Source organism: Anarhichas minor, unplaced genomic scaffold, assembly GCF_050575085.1.
Source record: "Anarhichas minor isolate MPS153535 unplaced genomic scaffold, ASM5057508v1 ptg000028l, whole genome shotgun sequence".
Lineage (NCBI taxonomy): Eukaryota > Metazoa > Chordata > Actinopteri > Perciformes > Anarhichadidae > Anarhichas > Anarhichas minor.
Genome location: NW_027466474.1, coordinates 13183285 through 13200636, shown reverse-complemented (window position 1 = coordinate 13200636; position 17352 = coordinate 13183285). Strand labels below are relative to the sequence as shown.

The window sequence follows — 17352 nt, the reverse complement described above, 5'->3', positions numbered from 1 at the left end:
CTTGTTACACTGTGGGCTTCAATTTGACGATTACCCCTTTCCACTGTCTTTGTGCAATGAGGAAAAATGCTTTTAAATATTGTATGGAAAAAGTAGGTGGGAGGAGAAAACAAAGTGTACATTTTGTTACCCAGGAGGACTAAGAGATGGGTGACATTTCCTGTGTCCTCTGGCTTTTGTTTTTGTGCACCAGCCTGTTTATTATTCCATCAGCCGGCGATGGAAACATTGTGCCCCTATTAACAAGGACAAGGTGTTCGGTGGCACACCGTGCGAACTGTATGTTTGTTTTTTCTTGTAGCCGCTGACAGCTCTCCAGTGTTTTCTGGCCAATGGGACGCTGCTGGTCGACATACCATATGGTCTAAAATCTGAATGTGGTTTTAAGCTGCATTTGAAGGTATCTATTTTACGTTATTATCTAAACTATTACTAAACTGGTTTATCTATTACAGCAGTTTTCACAGTAGTTGTTCCTTAGTATGGTGTACACCCTCAATGTGCACTTTTTTTTCGTTTTGTGTAATAATGTAATATTAATCGTGGCCACATAAATAGAAAAACAAGGGTGTGATTCCGATTAGTTTAGATTAATTTATCATGAATCATGTCACGTATAATGCAACACAATTTGGAAACTAGGTGTTTCCCGTGTTAACACAACACGCTTTCCGATAAGACCTTCAAGGCTGATGCTCTAAAGTCTAAAATTATATGGAGGGTGTTTGTCTTAAGTCTCTGTGTTGTCAAGCAGCGGCATATTTTACTTGTGATTCATAGACTTTTTGGTAGTTAAAGTGATCATTTTAACCCATTACAGAATAGTAGAAATGAACAATACTTGGTTGGGATTACCAAGTACCCTTGTATGGGTCAGTCTAATTGTAAATGATCACAAGATGAAATGCATCAGAAGTAGTTTGTGCTTCCAGTTAACTGAAGAATGATCTTTGTAACTCTCTCGGGAATAAATATGACCACAGATTACCTGTTTGTTTATTCCCACAAGATGTCACTATTGCTCTAAATCATTAATCTCTGTCAGGGGCCTGAAATAATGTTCAAAGAACTGTGGCACAGTGATCCTCAACAAACACCTCTTTACCTGTAACATTTAAAATACATTGCATTTGACTTCAAGATCAGGAAAACATTACATTTAAACTTCACTGTGGTATTATTTTACAGTAACCACATTTGACATATCAGTCAGAGCTGAAAAGATTCCTTCATTATTAGTCGATTGACATACAACTAATCAACAACTATTTTCATAATTGACATATTGTTTAACTCTTTTTCTATTGCTCAAATATGAATACTTAGCGTATTGCTGTGTGTTGTGCATTACTTCTATAAACTGAGTGTGTTTAAGTTTTTGGACTGTTTCTTGTACAAAGCAACCAGTTTGAATAGTCAAATTGAGCTTCATGGGCATATTTTTAACTATTCTTTATTTTATTGAATAGACTGAAAAACTAATTGATAAAGAAAAATAATCGTTAGATTAATCATTAATGAAAATAATAGTGTGTTGCACTAATCACAATATGAATATCTTATATCTCACAGCAGCTTTCATACCAGATATGTCTTGTTAACCTATAGTGTGGACGTATAAAGTTCAGTGTAACTTGAACAAGCCTTATTGCCCTTCTGGTTCAAAGGAAATGTGTGATGCAATAACAGAAACCCCCACCAGCCCCTTCTCTAAATTTATCAATGAAGAAACAAGTAATTCTGTGAGAATGGTTGGGTTTGTCCCTGGACTATAAAACGTGAATTACAAGAGGTAAAAAAAAAAGAATAAGAAGCTGTTTAATAAAAATAATTATGACTCAAAAGAAAAATCGGTCTGGTTTTGATTTTTACTCACCCGCGTCATTGTGTCATATGAGCCATTCTTGCTATATATTATTATTATCATTATTCATGAACATATTTAAAAGTCCACCATGTGTCATTCTGGTGAAAACTTCTTCCAAACTCATGTGAAAATGTGAAGCATTTTGCTCCAGTGTTTACATTACGGCCAGCGGCTCCCGTTGGTGTCCCGCTGACAGAGCGCTGTGTCCTGATTGGTCCGCTGGGCTGTCAATCAGTCGTTGTTTACATCAAACGAGGTGGAAATTCCCGGGTTACAGCATAGACCAGTAGACCACTTCCGCAATAGATGTCTGAGCTAGGGAGACGAGAGGCCACTGCGAACTGAAAGGTATCCAGACAAAAGACACCTCTTTGTTCTTTTGTTTGTCGCTTAACTGCGCTTTCCAACTGAATTGCTGCATCAATAAAAGTATTATTAGTGGGTAAAAAAAGAAGCGCTAGCGGCTTCTTGTCCCGCACTGTCATCTAGTGTTAGCTAGCCGAGAGCTAACGAGGATGTTGCTAGCAATTTGCATGACAACAGCGAAAACTAATATTAGCCTTCTTCAGCCAATCAAGGTAGCTATCATTTGCTGGATTGTGCAGTATTTGACTCTCGACTATTGGTTAGATGATTGTTTGCAGGATTCACCAAACATTTACCATTTTTTCCTCTGCTTTTGTCCTTTTTTCCCTCGGATATGAACGATGTAGTTGTCATATTTAGCCATCACAAACGTTAGCACATTCTTGCCATATGTTTCACTCTGGCAGGGTAGCGCTGTGGTGGCAAATGTTGCTGCTTTTGTCCTCTCAAAGCTGTCGGCTAATCTGTATTTTATTCGCTGTGCTTCACCGATAGTTTCACTTGTCACTGCTGTAAATTATGAAGTGAGAAAGAGGGCTTTCTAGCCTGGTAGCTCAAAGTACATGCAGTATCTGAGTGGGTGGTATTTATTTAATCCGCGATCAAGAAGTAACAGAAACGCCTATTTGTTTTATTTCTTAGTGTTTGTAATAGTGCTACAGTACACGTTGTGGTTCAAGGGGGTTTCTAGTGTAGGTAAGTTATTTTTCCTCTTACTCTAACGTTTCAGCCAATGCTTCTGTTCAACTATTTCCTTCCTCTGCTTAAACAGTTGGGTGTCGACATTTGATGTTGGTTGCTCTCATAATGTACCTACCATACTTTCCATGATACATGATCAGTTCACCTTTCAACCTGGGATTCAAATGTGTCGGTTTGTCAATGTTAAAGTGGCTTCTCTCATTGCAAAGGGTGAAGGAACACAAGTACTCAGTCCTGCTGTAAATCGTTTTTTTAAATAGGTGTTCTTTAATCCTCTACCGAGTAGTATCATGTACTTTATTTGTTTTGAATTCAGCTGACATGAACTGTTTGTCTCTTCTTTTTACAGTTCAGAGAACCATGTCTAGGAAGTGAGCGACGGCGATGGAAGGGAAAGGCCCGTACCGCATCTATGATCCAGGTGGGAGTGAGGTCAAGGCCAGGGACGAGGCTGGAGGGGGAAGCAGCTACAGACAGCTACTGGAGGAGAACGGCATACTGAGGGAGCGGATGAAGGGACTTAAAAGCTTAGGTAAGGTTCCCAAAGACAGCATGGTTACCTGAAAGCTAAGGACCGAGGACTAATGCCAGCTGCTCTTTGGCGTTACACATCTGTCTGAACATCTGAGGATGTTTTTCCACACATATTTGTGTGTATGTATAAGGGGAACTGTTGTGCTGCAAATGAAGTGGAATGTAGCAAAGCTGGAGGATCTTCATTTGTAGTTTGAAAAGCATGCATGCGATGTGAACGGCCTGATTGCTCCTTTTGTGACTCACCAAAGGAGTGCTACTTGCACAAAGTTTGTCACCGAACTGCTATCATGTCATATTTGATGACTGTTCGTGCTGATAGATCTAGTCGAAGCAGTGTTTGTTAAAAAAATAAATAAAATGAAGTTTAGATCATGTACACTTGCTGCTGGACGGAGACGAGATCTCTCTGAAACTTGCAGGTGATTTGCTGGAAGAGTCTCAATCGGAGGCATCAAAGCTTCGGCAGCGAGTGGAGGAACTGGTGAGAGACAACGAGGCCCTCAAGTCCTCCAGCTTTGCTGCCAGTCTGTGTATGGGGGGGCCCATTCAGACTGAGACACAAAGTAGGCCTCACATACTTGATGGTAATTGTTAATTTAAGTTATTAACTAGACATATTTTCACATTTGTATTCACGCTGTACTCATAGGGCTGTTCTACTAAACTGAAACTTAACCTTGGTTTTGGTATTGCTTCAGGTAAACACTGTTTACACCCCACTGCAGAGCAGAAGGAGGAGCAAACGAGCTGTTTAGGGAAGGCCCTTCATTCTGAGAAGCCCATTGTAAGTAATCTGTACTGTGAGTGAGAGCTTTCGGTACAGACAGAAACAACTTTGTGAAGATTGTAAATGACATTAGATGCAGAGATTTTAAAGGCAGAGACTGCTCTCATTATTCTTCCAAGTTAATTGATGCAATTACAGTCAGTGCGTGTACTAAAGTGCTGCTTTCTTTTTGTTTTTTACAGGAGGCCTCAGAGTTTGAGGTCGTGAATGTAGATGGGAAGACTTCCGCCGCCTTGATCGTACGTACCAGACTTTTTGTGACACAAATTATGACGAATAATTTAACAACTACCACAGGAACTCAAAAGAATGGGGGGAAAAAAAACCTTTTTAATTTGATCAAACAATTGAATATGACACTGCTCCTGGTGCTCACTCGTATAATTAGGCTAGCCTTTCCTCTTTGATAGCCATTGTCTCAATATTAGGAACATATCCTTGGTGCGGTGACTCACCAACAAACTCAATACTGGTAGCTCCAGCCTGAGTCAGCCAGGGGAAAGTCCAGGATTATTACTGACTGGAGTTACACCGCTGATTCATTCACACACTACATCCAAGAGGATGTGTTAATGGGACACGATGCCAGAATATTTCTGACACGTATTTTGTCAAAACTAATGTTCTTGGTTATATAATAAAACTCTTTAGCTTACTTTTGGCTCAGTTTAACATGTTTGGTAAAAGTATTACCACATGTGAGGTTTAAATTTAGATCCAACAGGAAGAACTGGTTTGCCCTTTCAGATAAATTAGCTGCTGCTTTTCCTAAAAATAGTAGCATGATGACTTTTACAGCTTGTTGATCTTTCAGTCTTGTGCTGGTTGAAATACATTGCACTCTTGAGTAGAAGTGAGGGACTGTTAACCTGTCTGCATATCTCCAGGCCGGGTCAGTGGCCGGAGTAATCCCCGTCCTGCCTCAGGAGAACATCGAGCTAACCAGCCAGCTGAAGAGACTAGAGAGCTCCTTCAGCATATTCGCAGAGGAGTCCAACCCCAACCAGCTGTTGGCTCACCTCGGTCGCATGGCCGTGGAGTTTCACCATCTTTCCTCTAAGGTCCAAAAGAATGAGCAGAGGACTTCCCTCCTACAGGTATGCAACACGACGACTGCCTGACTCGCGTTAAATGCTACACATTAACTTTAACGACATGCCAGATTCAGGGATCTGATATGTGATCATTTAAAGGCGATGTTTGTTTTTTGCTTTTATTTACAGTAAAATGTAACTCATCTCCCCATTTTGTATAAGAAGTGATCTGTGTTTTGGTGTGTTGTACAGTTGTCTGTGTGGGTTTTGAATTTGCTTTGCATTACGTTCACTTAAACTACTACTACTACTACTGGCACACAGCACAAGCTTTTCTTATGTGAACATTTGAACTGTAATAACTTTATTGCTATTGCACATTTCTAAGCAATGTGAGCAAAGTGCTTCGCAATAAAAGGAATATAAATATCAAGGCCTATATAACATGGACAATCACACAAAGAGTGAGCAGTACCAGAAACACATTACCGCTTCATTTTTATTTGCAAAAGTACAAAATTGAAGCCGTATTTGCAGTGACTTGGTCTATTTTTTCACATTTTATTAAAACATTTTTTTTTTTTTTAAACCTCTCGCATAAACTTCTAAAATCGTTGTTGGACCATGTGCCTGAATACTAACTTTGTGGCTCTATGTCGGCATGAAGATGCTAAAAACGAATGTTGACGTCATACAGACAGATGCCAGATATTGAGATTTTTTTTTTCTGGTTTTCTAGACTCTCTGTGAGCAGCTCAGACAGGAGAACAATGAGCTTCGGAAGAAAATGGAAGAGGATCATCATATCAGGAATCAAGACTTGGAACAGCTGAGGTAATGTTTTTCTTCCTCTTTTACATTTCACTGGTCTTTGTGTTGCTTCTGCTGGACCACAAACTGTATCGTCAGTAAGGTGAAAGAGAACAAATAATTATTTTTCTTTTTACTTTGGGACAATTATGTTGCTCATAACCTTTTGAACCTTGTGACTAAGCCCCCCCCCCCCCGAATACTATATGGATGACAAAACCCTCCACAGTTTTGACTTCGTCCCGTACTTTCACTTTTGCCGGGGGATTATTCCACTGCTTTCTGTTGGCGTCATTGCACTCAGAAGGTATCGTAGGTTCTTCCCAAAGGACATCCTGAAGCTGTGCGAAAACCTCAACAAACTCTGGGAAGGGACCTTGCTCACGGACTTGTCATTTTCATTTTCTTTGCCGATTCAGGCAGGAGAATCTAAAACTCAAGGAGGTGGTCGTCACGGGAGCAGCAGCAGCAGCAGCAGCAGCGGCCGCAGCAGCGTCATCTGACACCGAAGCTCCAGAGGCCAAAGAGGAGCCTGTGAAGGAGGAATCGGCTGCTGTGAGACCCAAGATGGAGGCCACTACACCGCAGAAGGTAGTTTATATTAAATGACATAGAAATTGTTTTTTTTTTTTACTTCGCCTCATATCAGTAAATCTGTCATTTACATGCCAAATATATTTAATTTTAAAGGTTTTCTCAATCAGCTTGTGACTTTAGACTTCTCCATTTATAAACTCTTACGATGTGGGGGTCGAGTTATGGAGGAATGTTGCGGATTAAGAAATGTTTGGTGTGCCCCCAGAGTGGAAAAGCTGCAGAGAAAACCCAGACTAAACCGTGTGATGCCGAGGTGTATGAAAAGAAGATCAAGCTTTTGGAGAAGCAGAGAAAGGATGTGAGTCTTTTTGTCGGCCCTTACTGCTCATCCTCTTTTTGCCATAAGGGAAAGTCTCTGTGTAGTCAGTTTCCTATATGTTCATCTGTTTCACTTTGTGGCGCTGCTTACAGGTACTGGAGGTGAACAAGCAGTGGGACATTCAGTGGAACTCCATGAAGTCACAGTTTGAACAGAAGGTACAGTGATGACTTTACAGCTGTTGTGATTGGTGTGGGAAGACATCGCTGCGTCCTCCACTGAGGAAGGAGGATTAATAACTATGACAAACATTTTCATTTTGAAATCTCGATTTTAAATAAAGTAAAACACTTCATTTCAATCCAGTCCATCAAGTATTGCTGACTGGTTGTTATTTGTTTTAAAGTTTTAGGATATTTCAAAGACCACTTTAACGTGCCAGGCTTCTTTTTTTTAGATTCAAAACAAAGCACTTAGAAATGGTACAAAAATGTCTCCATGTTTATTTAGTACATGGAGTATTCATCTTGCATTTTCCATAAAACTGTCCTCATTCAATATAAATAATGTATGTGCTCAGAACGGAGAGCCCGTTGTCTTTTGCTCTAGATTCAAACTGAACTCGACTCAACATGTTTTGCTGTTACGCCAGTGGAATTATAGATAATACCTATTTTTTTCCATTACCATTAAAAGTTGACTTGCTTTTGAAATGACAGATGGCAGGGATTTTGTAATTCGGAAATATCTTAAAGGAACGGAGGACTCTGACGTTGGTGTGCATCAGTTGGCAGTGCAGCAGCAGCTGTGTGCGCGTGTGTTTTTTCTATGTGCTTGTCCAGTGGAAAGGTGCAATCTTGCAATAGCTCTCTATCTCAGCATACTTACCACACGGCCTGTCACACCTCAGGCAGAATTCCCCTCACCTCTCTGGTACCCGCTGACTTCCTCTCGCGGTGCAGTCAGAGGGCAGCAGAGAGACACACACACACACATGTGTGCACACGCTGACACTCATACTCACACACCTACGCATGTGCTCACCCACAATCATGAACAAACCTACATTCACACTTAGTTGAGACAGAGACACCATGCAGCTTTGGGTTTAGACCGCAGAACCCTAGATATATCCATTTGCGTCACTAGGTTTGTTCATATTCTGTACAAAAACCGAACTGCATGCGTTTGCAAATGTGTCCTTGTCGCTGTGGTTTAGTTTATAATTTCACAACATACATTTGTAAGGACGCATCCTAACGCATGCAGCAACAGATGTTTACTGAAGCACATTATTATAATTTTATTTTTTGGTTTGACTATTTGAGAATTGTGTTTCGTAGCTTTGGTTAGTTGTCCTCGACTAAATGGTTTACATTGTCCCTCAGATCACAGACCTCAGACAACGGCTGGCTGAGTCCCAGAAAACTGTGCTGGAGCTGGAGGCCGAGCGAGAGCAGAGGCAGCGCGACTACGACAAGAAGCTGCTGCTGGCTAAGTCCAAGATAGAAAACGTACAGGTGAGAACACAAGGACACGAAGCCCAGGGGGAAAATGGTCTGACGTTTCAAAACCAGGACACAGAAACAAAAAGTGGTGTTTTCGGGTGTGTGTATTTCAGGGGGAGAAGGAGTGCCTCAACTCTGAAACCACTGAGCTGAAGCAGAAGATTCGCTACCTGCAGGATCAGCTGCTGCCCCTCAGCAAACAGAGGGAGTACCAGGAGAAGGAGATCCAACGCCTCAACAGGGTGAGTGCACTCGCTCTCTCCTCTCGTTCTGCAGCTCTTCCACTTTCCTTCTGTGTAACACTTGTTCTGTCTTACTTCAGGCTTTAGAGGAGGCCTTAAACCTGCACATCCCTTCGTCCTCACAACAACCACCTGGTCAGGGTAACTTTGCCGATGCAGCCAATAACCTGAAGAAACAGGAACTGCTCACTCAAATTGCTGTACTAAAGGAACAGGTCAGACATGCAACAAAACATACACACGCGTGTACTAGATGTTCGGATAACGATACCAGTATAGGAAATGGCTCTGATGCAATGCATGGCCTTTTACCATGCATTGATCTGATATTACGTTATCGGATCATTTATCAGCTGATTTACGCTAAACAGGACCAACAACAACAACAACAACATGTGTCCCTTGCTACCAAACCTGTACATCTGGCCTGATCGGTACACTCGTGACCCGTGTAACTTTGTCGGTATCGGGAAGGAAAAAAAATGTTAGCCGAACATTGACACAGTTCTGTTGCAATTACACCTGTATTTACTCGGCTGTTTTGTACTTCAGGTGAAGATCTTTGAAGAAGACTTCAGAAAAGAGAGGAGTGACAGGGAGCGGATGAATGAGGAGAAGGAGGACTTGAGGCGGCAGGTTGAGAGACTTCAGGGTCAGATTACTAATTTGACCAATCAGGTAAGCTGTGTGTTCTCTCTCTCTATACATATATATGTGTGTGTGTGTGTGTGTGGCGTGATGAGGAATGCTTTATCTTTTGTTTCTTGCATTTAATCACAATTAGAACTGAACTGCTCTCTAATGTGGGATTTGTTTTTTCCTTTGTTTGTGGTTCAGCTTCATCAGGCACAGAACGAGTGTCAGAGAGAACGTACGGAGAGATGTAAGCTGGAGAGACTGCAGATGCAGCATCACAAACAGGTACTGTCTGCTGCTCAGGTCTCAGCCTGGTAGTGTTGCAGACGAGTTGAACTTCTAAATGAAACGGTGCCGTCAGCCTGGAGATGTGATGTGTTTTTGGCCACGCTCTCGAGTGCATTTACTTAAGGGGCCGAGGCCTTCACTGAAAGTGGCTCTACAAGCCTTTAGGGACGCATCATGCAGTAGGATGTGACTTGTGGTAGACCTTGCTGACTAGCGCCCCCTTGTGACAGAATGCTGTCATGTAGATGCTGACTGTAATAAGTTCCTACTGGCCAAATTAACACTCCAGTACAAGAGCCTCACTCCAGCTAGGTTTGTTTGTCAGGTGGAGCATTCACACTCCTCAGTGGGAGGCAGCTGCAGCAGGTCAGCGGTGGCCCGTGCCATGATAGGGCCACTGCGCTCGCTCAGACTAGCAGCCGGGCACTGATTGGGGATCACGTGTGCACTTGTGATCCCTCGTAGGGGCAGCAGCAGGAAAGACGTACCTCAGACCCCACGTCAGGCTCAGTGAACGGCCCGCTGAGCCCTCCCTACTGTGGTCCCTTTGTGCAGGTGGGACCGCAGGGCCCCGAGGGCTGGCCCGTACACTTCCCTCCCCGGATGCCCAATGCAGCAGGCGCCACAGCCGCAGCCGCCGCAGCACCGCCCCCCGTACGAGACTTCCAGCCCGTTACCCCGGTAAGGGTCCTCTAAGGCCCCTCTGTCTCTGTCTCTGGGGTGACTCTGGTCCGATGAGGAAACGAGGCCCTTTTCTCTCTCGCCTCTCCTCCCCTTATCTTTTGGGGGGGGGGGGAACAAGCAGTTGTAATTAGGTCTTAACTGTAGCTCAACCTTAGCCACGCTTACATACAATAACCATTGTTGGGTTACGGCAAAGACTTGAGGGCTGCTGGTTGTGATGAATGGGTCTATGCAGTGATTTCAGCTGAGGTGGCGCTTTCTCTTTGCTCAGGGTTTTCCGTGGCAGTCGTCATTCCCGCAGCCGAGAGGGGCCAGAGCGGTAGGAGAGAGCTCAAGACCACCACCAGAGAATGCAGGTATGGTACAGCCAGCCAAGTGCAAGACAGCTGGTGTTACTCTGTATAGTTTGTGCAGTAGTCCGTCTCTCAATGCTTTGTGCTTAACCAGACGATACTCGTTAGGATGATCAATTCATTGTTGTTTTAGTCGTTAAATGAGATTTGTTGACAAGAAAAATATAGAATTCTGCCATCCTCTTACCTCTCATGCTAATCACCGCACTCATTAGATCACCCCACACAATAGTTAAATGTTTACTGTATTCATTTCAAATGAAAAGTGTTTAGCAGCAAAGTCTGTGACTGTGACGATAACGCACTCTTGTTTCTTCTGTGTGTCTGTAGATCAGTCCGCCGCCACAACCGCAGCATCAGCAGCATCAGCTGCAGCTGCAGCAGCAGGGTTTGGAAAAAGGGAGCGACAGAACATTGACCCTGGAAAGCACTAAAGCATCACCGTACCCACCAAACGGAGTCTGGGTAGTAGCATGAAATCAGTTTGTTTTTGAGTTGACAAGGTGTGATTTGATCTATAATTTTCCTACTGAACTGTAGATATCCTATTGTAATGTTGTTTATACTTGCGTTTTATAAGGCTATTTGTGAAACACTTCGCTATTCTAAATATATATACATGAAATATTTAGGCGTTTATTTCTTCTTTTTTTAATCAGGAACTGAAGTCATTTATTAAATAGGTTGGAATAATCAACAGTTTTTTTTGGGGTTTTTTTCACAATATATACTTATGTGCTTGCATCTCTGCAAATGTGTAACAACCGGACACTTGGTTTGTTACTTGTAGGGTTACAGGAAGCCATTCCCCGATATGAATAAGGCAACATTTACTCATTCCAACAACGAATGACTATAGAGGTACATTGAATCATAGACGTTACAATGTGAATGTTGATTGATCCTTCAGTGCCATCGATGTTCTAGAAATGTCCCATACGTGTAACTGTTCAAAAGTGGTTGTTAAAATACAAAAATTTGGGGGGGAAATGCATTTTGATGGTATCATACCAAAAACATGATTGTGATTGATAATTTATTTATAACCTGCTGTTTTGATAGTTGCATTGACTAAGTGTAAATCATTGTCTTTAGTAATGCTGTTCTTTCTATGTTGTTAGTGTAATCCCAATATATTGTAGCTATTGACATTGTATGTTTGTATCAGACACAATACACAATGCACAGTACACACACAACCTTTTTCTTTTCCCCATGATGATGGACCTAATCTCATTAAACACAACACTTCTACTTGACCACATTTGATTTGACCACTCATTCCGATTCTCATACTCATCTAACTGCATCCTGTACTATTGCCCACGGTTTAGCCCCGACATGCAGTATCTAGACGTCACCACACCAAAACCTTTAGGCGGCAGCGATGGCCACATTTATACCTTCACTTACCGAGTTGTGATCTTACAGTAAGATTTCCATCAGTGTTTAGGGGCCCCGAGATCCAATGTTACAGCAATACAGCTGCTCCTCAGAGGAAAACATCTGGCAGGAGCAACGAACGAACGTCCTGTGAACTGTTGTGACACAAAGTCAAGCGGCCTGATAGACACAGGATCCACACCAACAGAATACCCACTAAATTCACACAGTGAAGGGCTTTAAAAATGTGTGCAAGTGAATAAGAGGAAGCTCCATCTGATCAAACAGGTTAACTTACAGGGAACAAAGTCCTGATGGGTGAGAGCTGAAATGAAAAATTTGCCAAATTGCACTTTGAAAGGTGTGCTGTAATTACTGGCAGTTGTATTTTCTTGGTTTGTAGCCCTTTTCCTTCTTTTTGCTGTAGGCAGAAGCACATGTGAGACTTTTTGTATTTGACTGGCTTAATAAATCTATTCTAAATGTCTTTTAGCATCTTACCCTGCTTATTCATGTCCATTTTCTTTTTTTTTATTGCACGATAGAAATGTCGGGGCCACAGATTCTCTAAATCATGTTCACTTTTCCATCACACCCTCATAATATTGGTTCTCTTGTTTAAAGATGAAAAAAAAAAAGGTCCTCACATTAGTATGTTCTCCGTGATTTATTATAAGTAAGTAACATGTAGGATGCAATGGCTAACAGGTCCTGGGATGAGAAGGTGACATGAGGCTGTGGGATCACAGGGCAGCTCGAATGCACTGAAGAGCTGCTCTGAACCCTTAGACTCAGAAGAGGCTCCACAGACTTCCTGTTTTAAAGCCTCCTCTTCATTAAACATGCCGTCTTCATGTATCAGAATCTGTTAACATTACTCATTACAGGTACTTCAGTAGCTGGAGAATACAGTGTGATGAATCAGATCTCGCCTAACGTCCGCTGTGCGAACAGCTGGAACAGGTGATGGCGAATGTCAGCTTCGACCTTAGAAACGGGGACACTCGGGTGCCACCTCATCACCGGCTTCCCGTCTGGACCCACCAGAAACTTTTCAAAGTTCCACTTGATGTCGCTGAGTTTCACGGGCGTCCAGAACATTCTGGCAGGGTCACCGAGGAGGTCGGAGACTGGAGGGCAGGAGTTCTGCACAGCGTTATATAATGAGAGAGCGACAAAGTCTGAGCACCTTTAAGTGAGCAACCTTACAGAGCTGTACGTTATAGAAATAGACAGCTGACATATTGAATACATGAACTCCTCGCACTTCATCCATGATAGGAAACAGTGAGAATGTTTTCCAGTGGATCACAAATCAAAAAGCTATTAATAGCAGTTTACAGCTAATGAATCATTTAAAGAGTTTGTGCACAGCTGGAGTGCAGCAGACTACAGTATACATGTAAGCTTTTCAAATCACACAACGTACCTTCAGGAAAGTGAAAACCCCTTGCTCGTCTTTTCCATTCACGTCACCTTTCTCAAACAGCAGGAAGTTTGGGACGAATCCATTGCCTGGTCTAACATGCCTGGAATCCAAAAAGAGGGCAGCTTATCAGTGGACGTGCCTGTGAGCACTTTGTGGCTCGGCAGCTGCCCTACATTCACTACGAGCTGAGAATAAAAACACGAGCCTATTGCAGTGGCTTTGCTTTGGGTACAAGACGACTGGTGGAACCTAAGACATACATTCTATGCGTGTTAAAGCCTCGAACAGAAACTGATATTACTGCCAAAGGATGCTTTCCTTCATTAATGAAGCTTTGTTGATTGACAGAGGATTTAAGATGATTGCAAATTCCTCTCTACATCCAGCTCCGAAGGCTCTTATGTTACAGAACATTACAATGTATACCGTCTTGTGACTCACGTTTAAAGGGATTCTCGTGTTTCCACATCTACAAGCTGAAGGAGGTTTATACTGCTCTGAAATTAAAGCGTATTGTTCAGTTGGTTGGGTTTATAGTGTTTTCAGGCTGACCCGACATGGATTTGCATTCAACGAGAAACATTGCTCACTTTAAACCGGGAAGAATTTCATGCCTCTGCCCTGGTTCCTGTTTCCCAAATTGGTTGCTGGGAAAGCCCAGGATGGTTAGTCCGTGAGCTTTCAGCTTCTCGTGTAGTGCATTCAGGTCTGATAAAAGGAAAAGAAAATGTATTCAGATAGAGAAGCTTGTTTTTATTTTTGATACTGCAACAGAAAATAATGCTGCTTGTCGAGCCGTTTCTTACCCGGGTACTGGAAGGCGAACCCTCAGTACGTGGCCACGTTGATGAAGAGGACACTCTTGCCCTTGAAGTCACTGAGGTTCACAGTGCGACTCTCGTTTAGAGTCTTCGCCTGGTATTTGTAAATAGTGTCATCTGTGGGTTCACACCGCTGGGGAGTAGAAGGACGGGTCAGAGCACGTTAGGTTTGTTGTAACTGGCCATAGGCCAACACGATCATCGGCACAGTATTTTGGCTGATAAAAGGAGAGAGAGAGAGAGAGAGAGAGAGAGAGAGAGAAGATAGATAAGATAGATAAGATAGATATAATTTGTTACACTGAGAAATGTTGAAAAATCCCTAAATATTAACCAAACAATTGTCTCCGTGTGATCCAGCTGTTACCAATGGAAAAACCAGGTGCTTTTTAGCCAACAGTTAAAGCCTTAATCATACAGACCCGTTAGTAACAGCTGCTACACTTTCACCTTTCTCCCACCTCATAGATTGGTTGTTATGTTAGGGAGACATACGGACATTTCCCACAAACCCAGTGCCAACAGAGCAGCAGGACATTGCCCTCGTAAAAAAACAAAAAACAGAGGCACTTAGTTAAATACACACTCACAGATCTCAGTTTATTCTTACCCACTGAGGAATAATGCCCTCTACATCTTGCAATTAAATCACAACAAGTTTCATACGGAAAGAAAAATACAGAAAACAGAAGCTAAAAGCTCCATCTGTGACGTCCTGCTAATTGTCACGTTTGCTTTAATTTCCACGTGCATGTAAACCACTAAGCATTAAAGGCCAACAATTGTCATTATTTAAAACATTTGATGAAGCTGATGCACTTAAAAACTAGCTGCAGAAAATAAGAGGTGTAACCATAAACCATCCCTACTGTGGATTACTTATTTTTTGTTGTCGCGTATTGTTGAGACAATGCCTACCAAGTATTCATAAGGATGTCAACACCACGTGGATTAGACAAAAATACCATTCTATTTATTTATTTTTTACATTATTGCGTAACACCGGTTTTCAACATAAAAGTCGATTTATGACAAAACGTACGCAGGGCAATACTGCTTACCTTTTAGGTTACGTCATACATCTAAATCAGTTCTCCTGCTACAGCTTAATTCAGGTTTACACAGCGCAGGTGTGAACGGTGCCTTAACAGACGTCATCTGGTATTAGGTTGTCGGTGTCACGTCTGTCTTTATCTATCTATCTGGATACACACCGTGCGTGTGTGTGTGTGTGTGTGTGTGTGTGTGTGTGTGTGTGTGTGTGTATCAACAGGTAGCCTACCTGTGTGAGTGGGGTTTCGCCGGTGCAGGGTCGCAGCAGACCGAGCAGCAGCAGGGGTAAGAAGGACCGCATCACGTCTCGTCCTTCACCGACACGGTGGTCGACTCACTGTGAGCTGTCTGTCCGCTTCTCCCACGGGATGATATGACTCCTCTGGCTGTGGGGGCGGAGGGCCGCACAGCTGGCTGAGATAACGCCCCCTGCTGACGTAACGACTTCTGGTATCACAGCATTCACATGGTGAGGAGCCAGCTCTGAAACTCACTTTCTCTCATTAAAACAGTCTGTCAAAAATAAAGCAAACACAGTTGACTAGGTGTGTGTGTGTGTGTGTGTGTGTGTGTGTGTGTGTGTGTGTGTGTGTGTGTGTGTGTGTGTGTGCGCGTGCGTGTGTGTGTGTGTGAGCATGTGTGGGGCTTAACCACTGTGAACATTAATAAACAGCATTCATTTAGACTAGAGAACACAATATATCAGTGCCGGGCCGTGTGTTTTATACCTGGGCCTTCAGTGATGTCCTACTACAGTTGAACTACCTCTCAATAACCTCATTATGACGCCACAGCTACGGGTTGTTATTTGTTTCGTGTAAAAAAAACGCATATTCACATAACACTGCAACATTTGACAAGTGAACTAAAATGTTACATGAAGCTCAACACCTATGAGGGCTACAAACACACTAACTGCAGATACATGAATGCGCACATGACGGGATGCTTCGTCATTAACGGGCAATGCATATAGTAAAAATCAATGTAATTAACACAATGACAGGAACAAACTCACAAGAACCAGTCACATTTATTTATATGACAACAAAGCAGGTATAAAATAAAACCCAAATAACACGATTCAACAGGCCTCTGCACATTCCAGCAACAAACTAAAACACGTATTCCACCACACACTCAAGAGCACCATTCAAATATTATTCACATCAGAGGGAACAATATTAACCATATCATAAAAACAACACGGTAGAAGGTATAGTAACGCTACTGCAGATGTAAAAAATCAAAAGCAGTTCACTTACCAAAGCTGCTGTTCACTATTTAAAGACAAAGTACAAAATACAGAATGATATAATATGCATAATGCTTGTACTTTTCCATGATTATTGGTAACAGAAACAGACCGTGCAGCTGTCTCATTATAGCCGTGATCTTGCAGTCCACAGGATCTCTTTGAAGAGAGATAACATTGAAGTTTGTTTAAAAAGAAGATAAAGGAGGACTGGTTCAACCTGGTACCAACCCTCACCATACTTTGTTATGAAGCTTGTTTATCACTGTGTATGAAGGACAGAGACTCAGAGACAGATCTCCGAGCAGCAACTTGACGCATAACTGTATGTGATACAACTCTGCTCCTTCTAGCAAGAAAAAAAACGGCCCACCACTGCTATATATATAGCCTGAGATATAAATGAATAAAGGAGACTGGAGTTGGAGTTGAGCTTTGTTGAACCTTAATGAATACAAGATGATAAGCGCTACCTTCCTAAAAAGAGGAGAAAAACTGTCGGTTTAGTTCATATTCATGATTCATTTCTCCTCTCTGGGATCAGCTGTTGCCATGGTGAGCTGGTACTTGGCCAGGTGCCCTGTGGGTGGCTGACGTTCCTAATTCCACTCCTGCTGCAGCCCCTCACAGACCATAGTTTACACAGTGTTCAGTGAAGATCTGCACTGTCCCACAAGGCCACATACATTCTTTTTGCAGCAAGTTAACCGGAGTATAAAGGCATATTCAATTTGTGAATTA

General features: G+C 42.4%; 2 protein-coding genes across 6 annotated transcripts; one reads left to right on the top strand and one right to left on the bottom strand.

The window, feature by feature from the left end:
- The first annotated feature begins 2115 nt into the window (after positions 1-2115).
- tnip1 (TNFAIP3 interacting protein 1) lies at positions 2116-12540 on the top strand. Of its 5 annotated transcripts, XM_076102982.1 has the most exons (19): positions 2159-2215; positions 2876-2929; positions 3285-3467; positions 3892-4056; positions 4171-4256; positions 4442-4498; positions 5147-5356; positions 6033-6127; positions 6523-6694; positions 6906-6998; positions 7112-7177; positions 8348-8479; positions 8581-8709; positions 8790-8924; positions 9262-9387; positions 9547-9630; positions 10099-10314; positions 10589-10673; positions 11001-12540. In XM_076102982.1, the coding sequence occupies exons 3-19, from the start codon at positions 3320-3322 to the stop codon at positions 11102-11104; spliced, it is 2103 nt and encodes a 700-aa protein (XP_075959097.1). In that variant the 5' UTR covers positions 2159-2215; positions 2876-2929; positions 3285-3319; the 3' UTR covers positions 11105-12540. The 5 variants fall into 5 exon arrangements, with proteins under 5 accessions (XP_075959098.1, XP_075959099.1, XP_075959096.1 ...); XM_076102983.1 differs by lacking the exon at positions 2876-2929 and having other exon boundaries at positions 2116-2215; positions 3892-4035; XM_076102984.1 differs by lacking the exon at positions 2876-2929 and having other exon boundaries at positions 2116-2215; positions 10189-10314.
- Positions 12541-12720: 180 nt separating this feature from the next.
- On the bottom strand, positions 12721-15657 carry gpx3 (glutathione peroxidase 3). Its single transcript, XM_076103800.1, has 5 exons — positions 15586-15657; positions 14289-14448; positions 14073-14190; positions 13483-13582; positions 12721-13199 (listed from the first exon to the last, which is right to left on the bottom strand). The coding sequence occupies exons 1-5, from the start codon at positions 15655-15657 to the stop codon at positions 12975-12977; spliced, it is 675 nt and encodes a 224-aa protein (XP_075959915.1). The 3' UTR covers positions 12721-12974.
- Positions 15658-17352: the final 1695 nt, after the last annotated feature.

Bases quoted from the DNA above. Each gene is read 5' to 3' on its own strand.
- tnip1 (XM_076102981.1), top strand. From the start codon at position 3,320: ATGGAAGGGAAAGGCCCGTACCGCATCTATGATCCAGGTGGGAGTGAG. The intron at 4,499-5,146 runs GTACGTACCAGA...GCATATCTCCAG, and splicing joins AGACTTCCGCCGCCTTGATC to GCCGGGTCAGTGGCCGGAGT. The intron at 9,388-9,546 runs GTAAGCTGTGTG...TTTGTGGTTCAG, and splicing joins TTACTAATTTGACCAATCAG to CTTCATCAGGCACAGAACGA.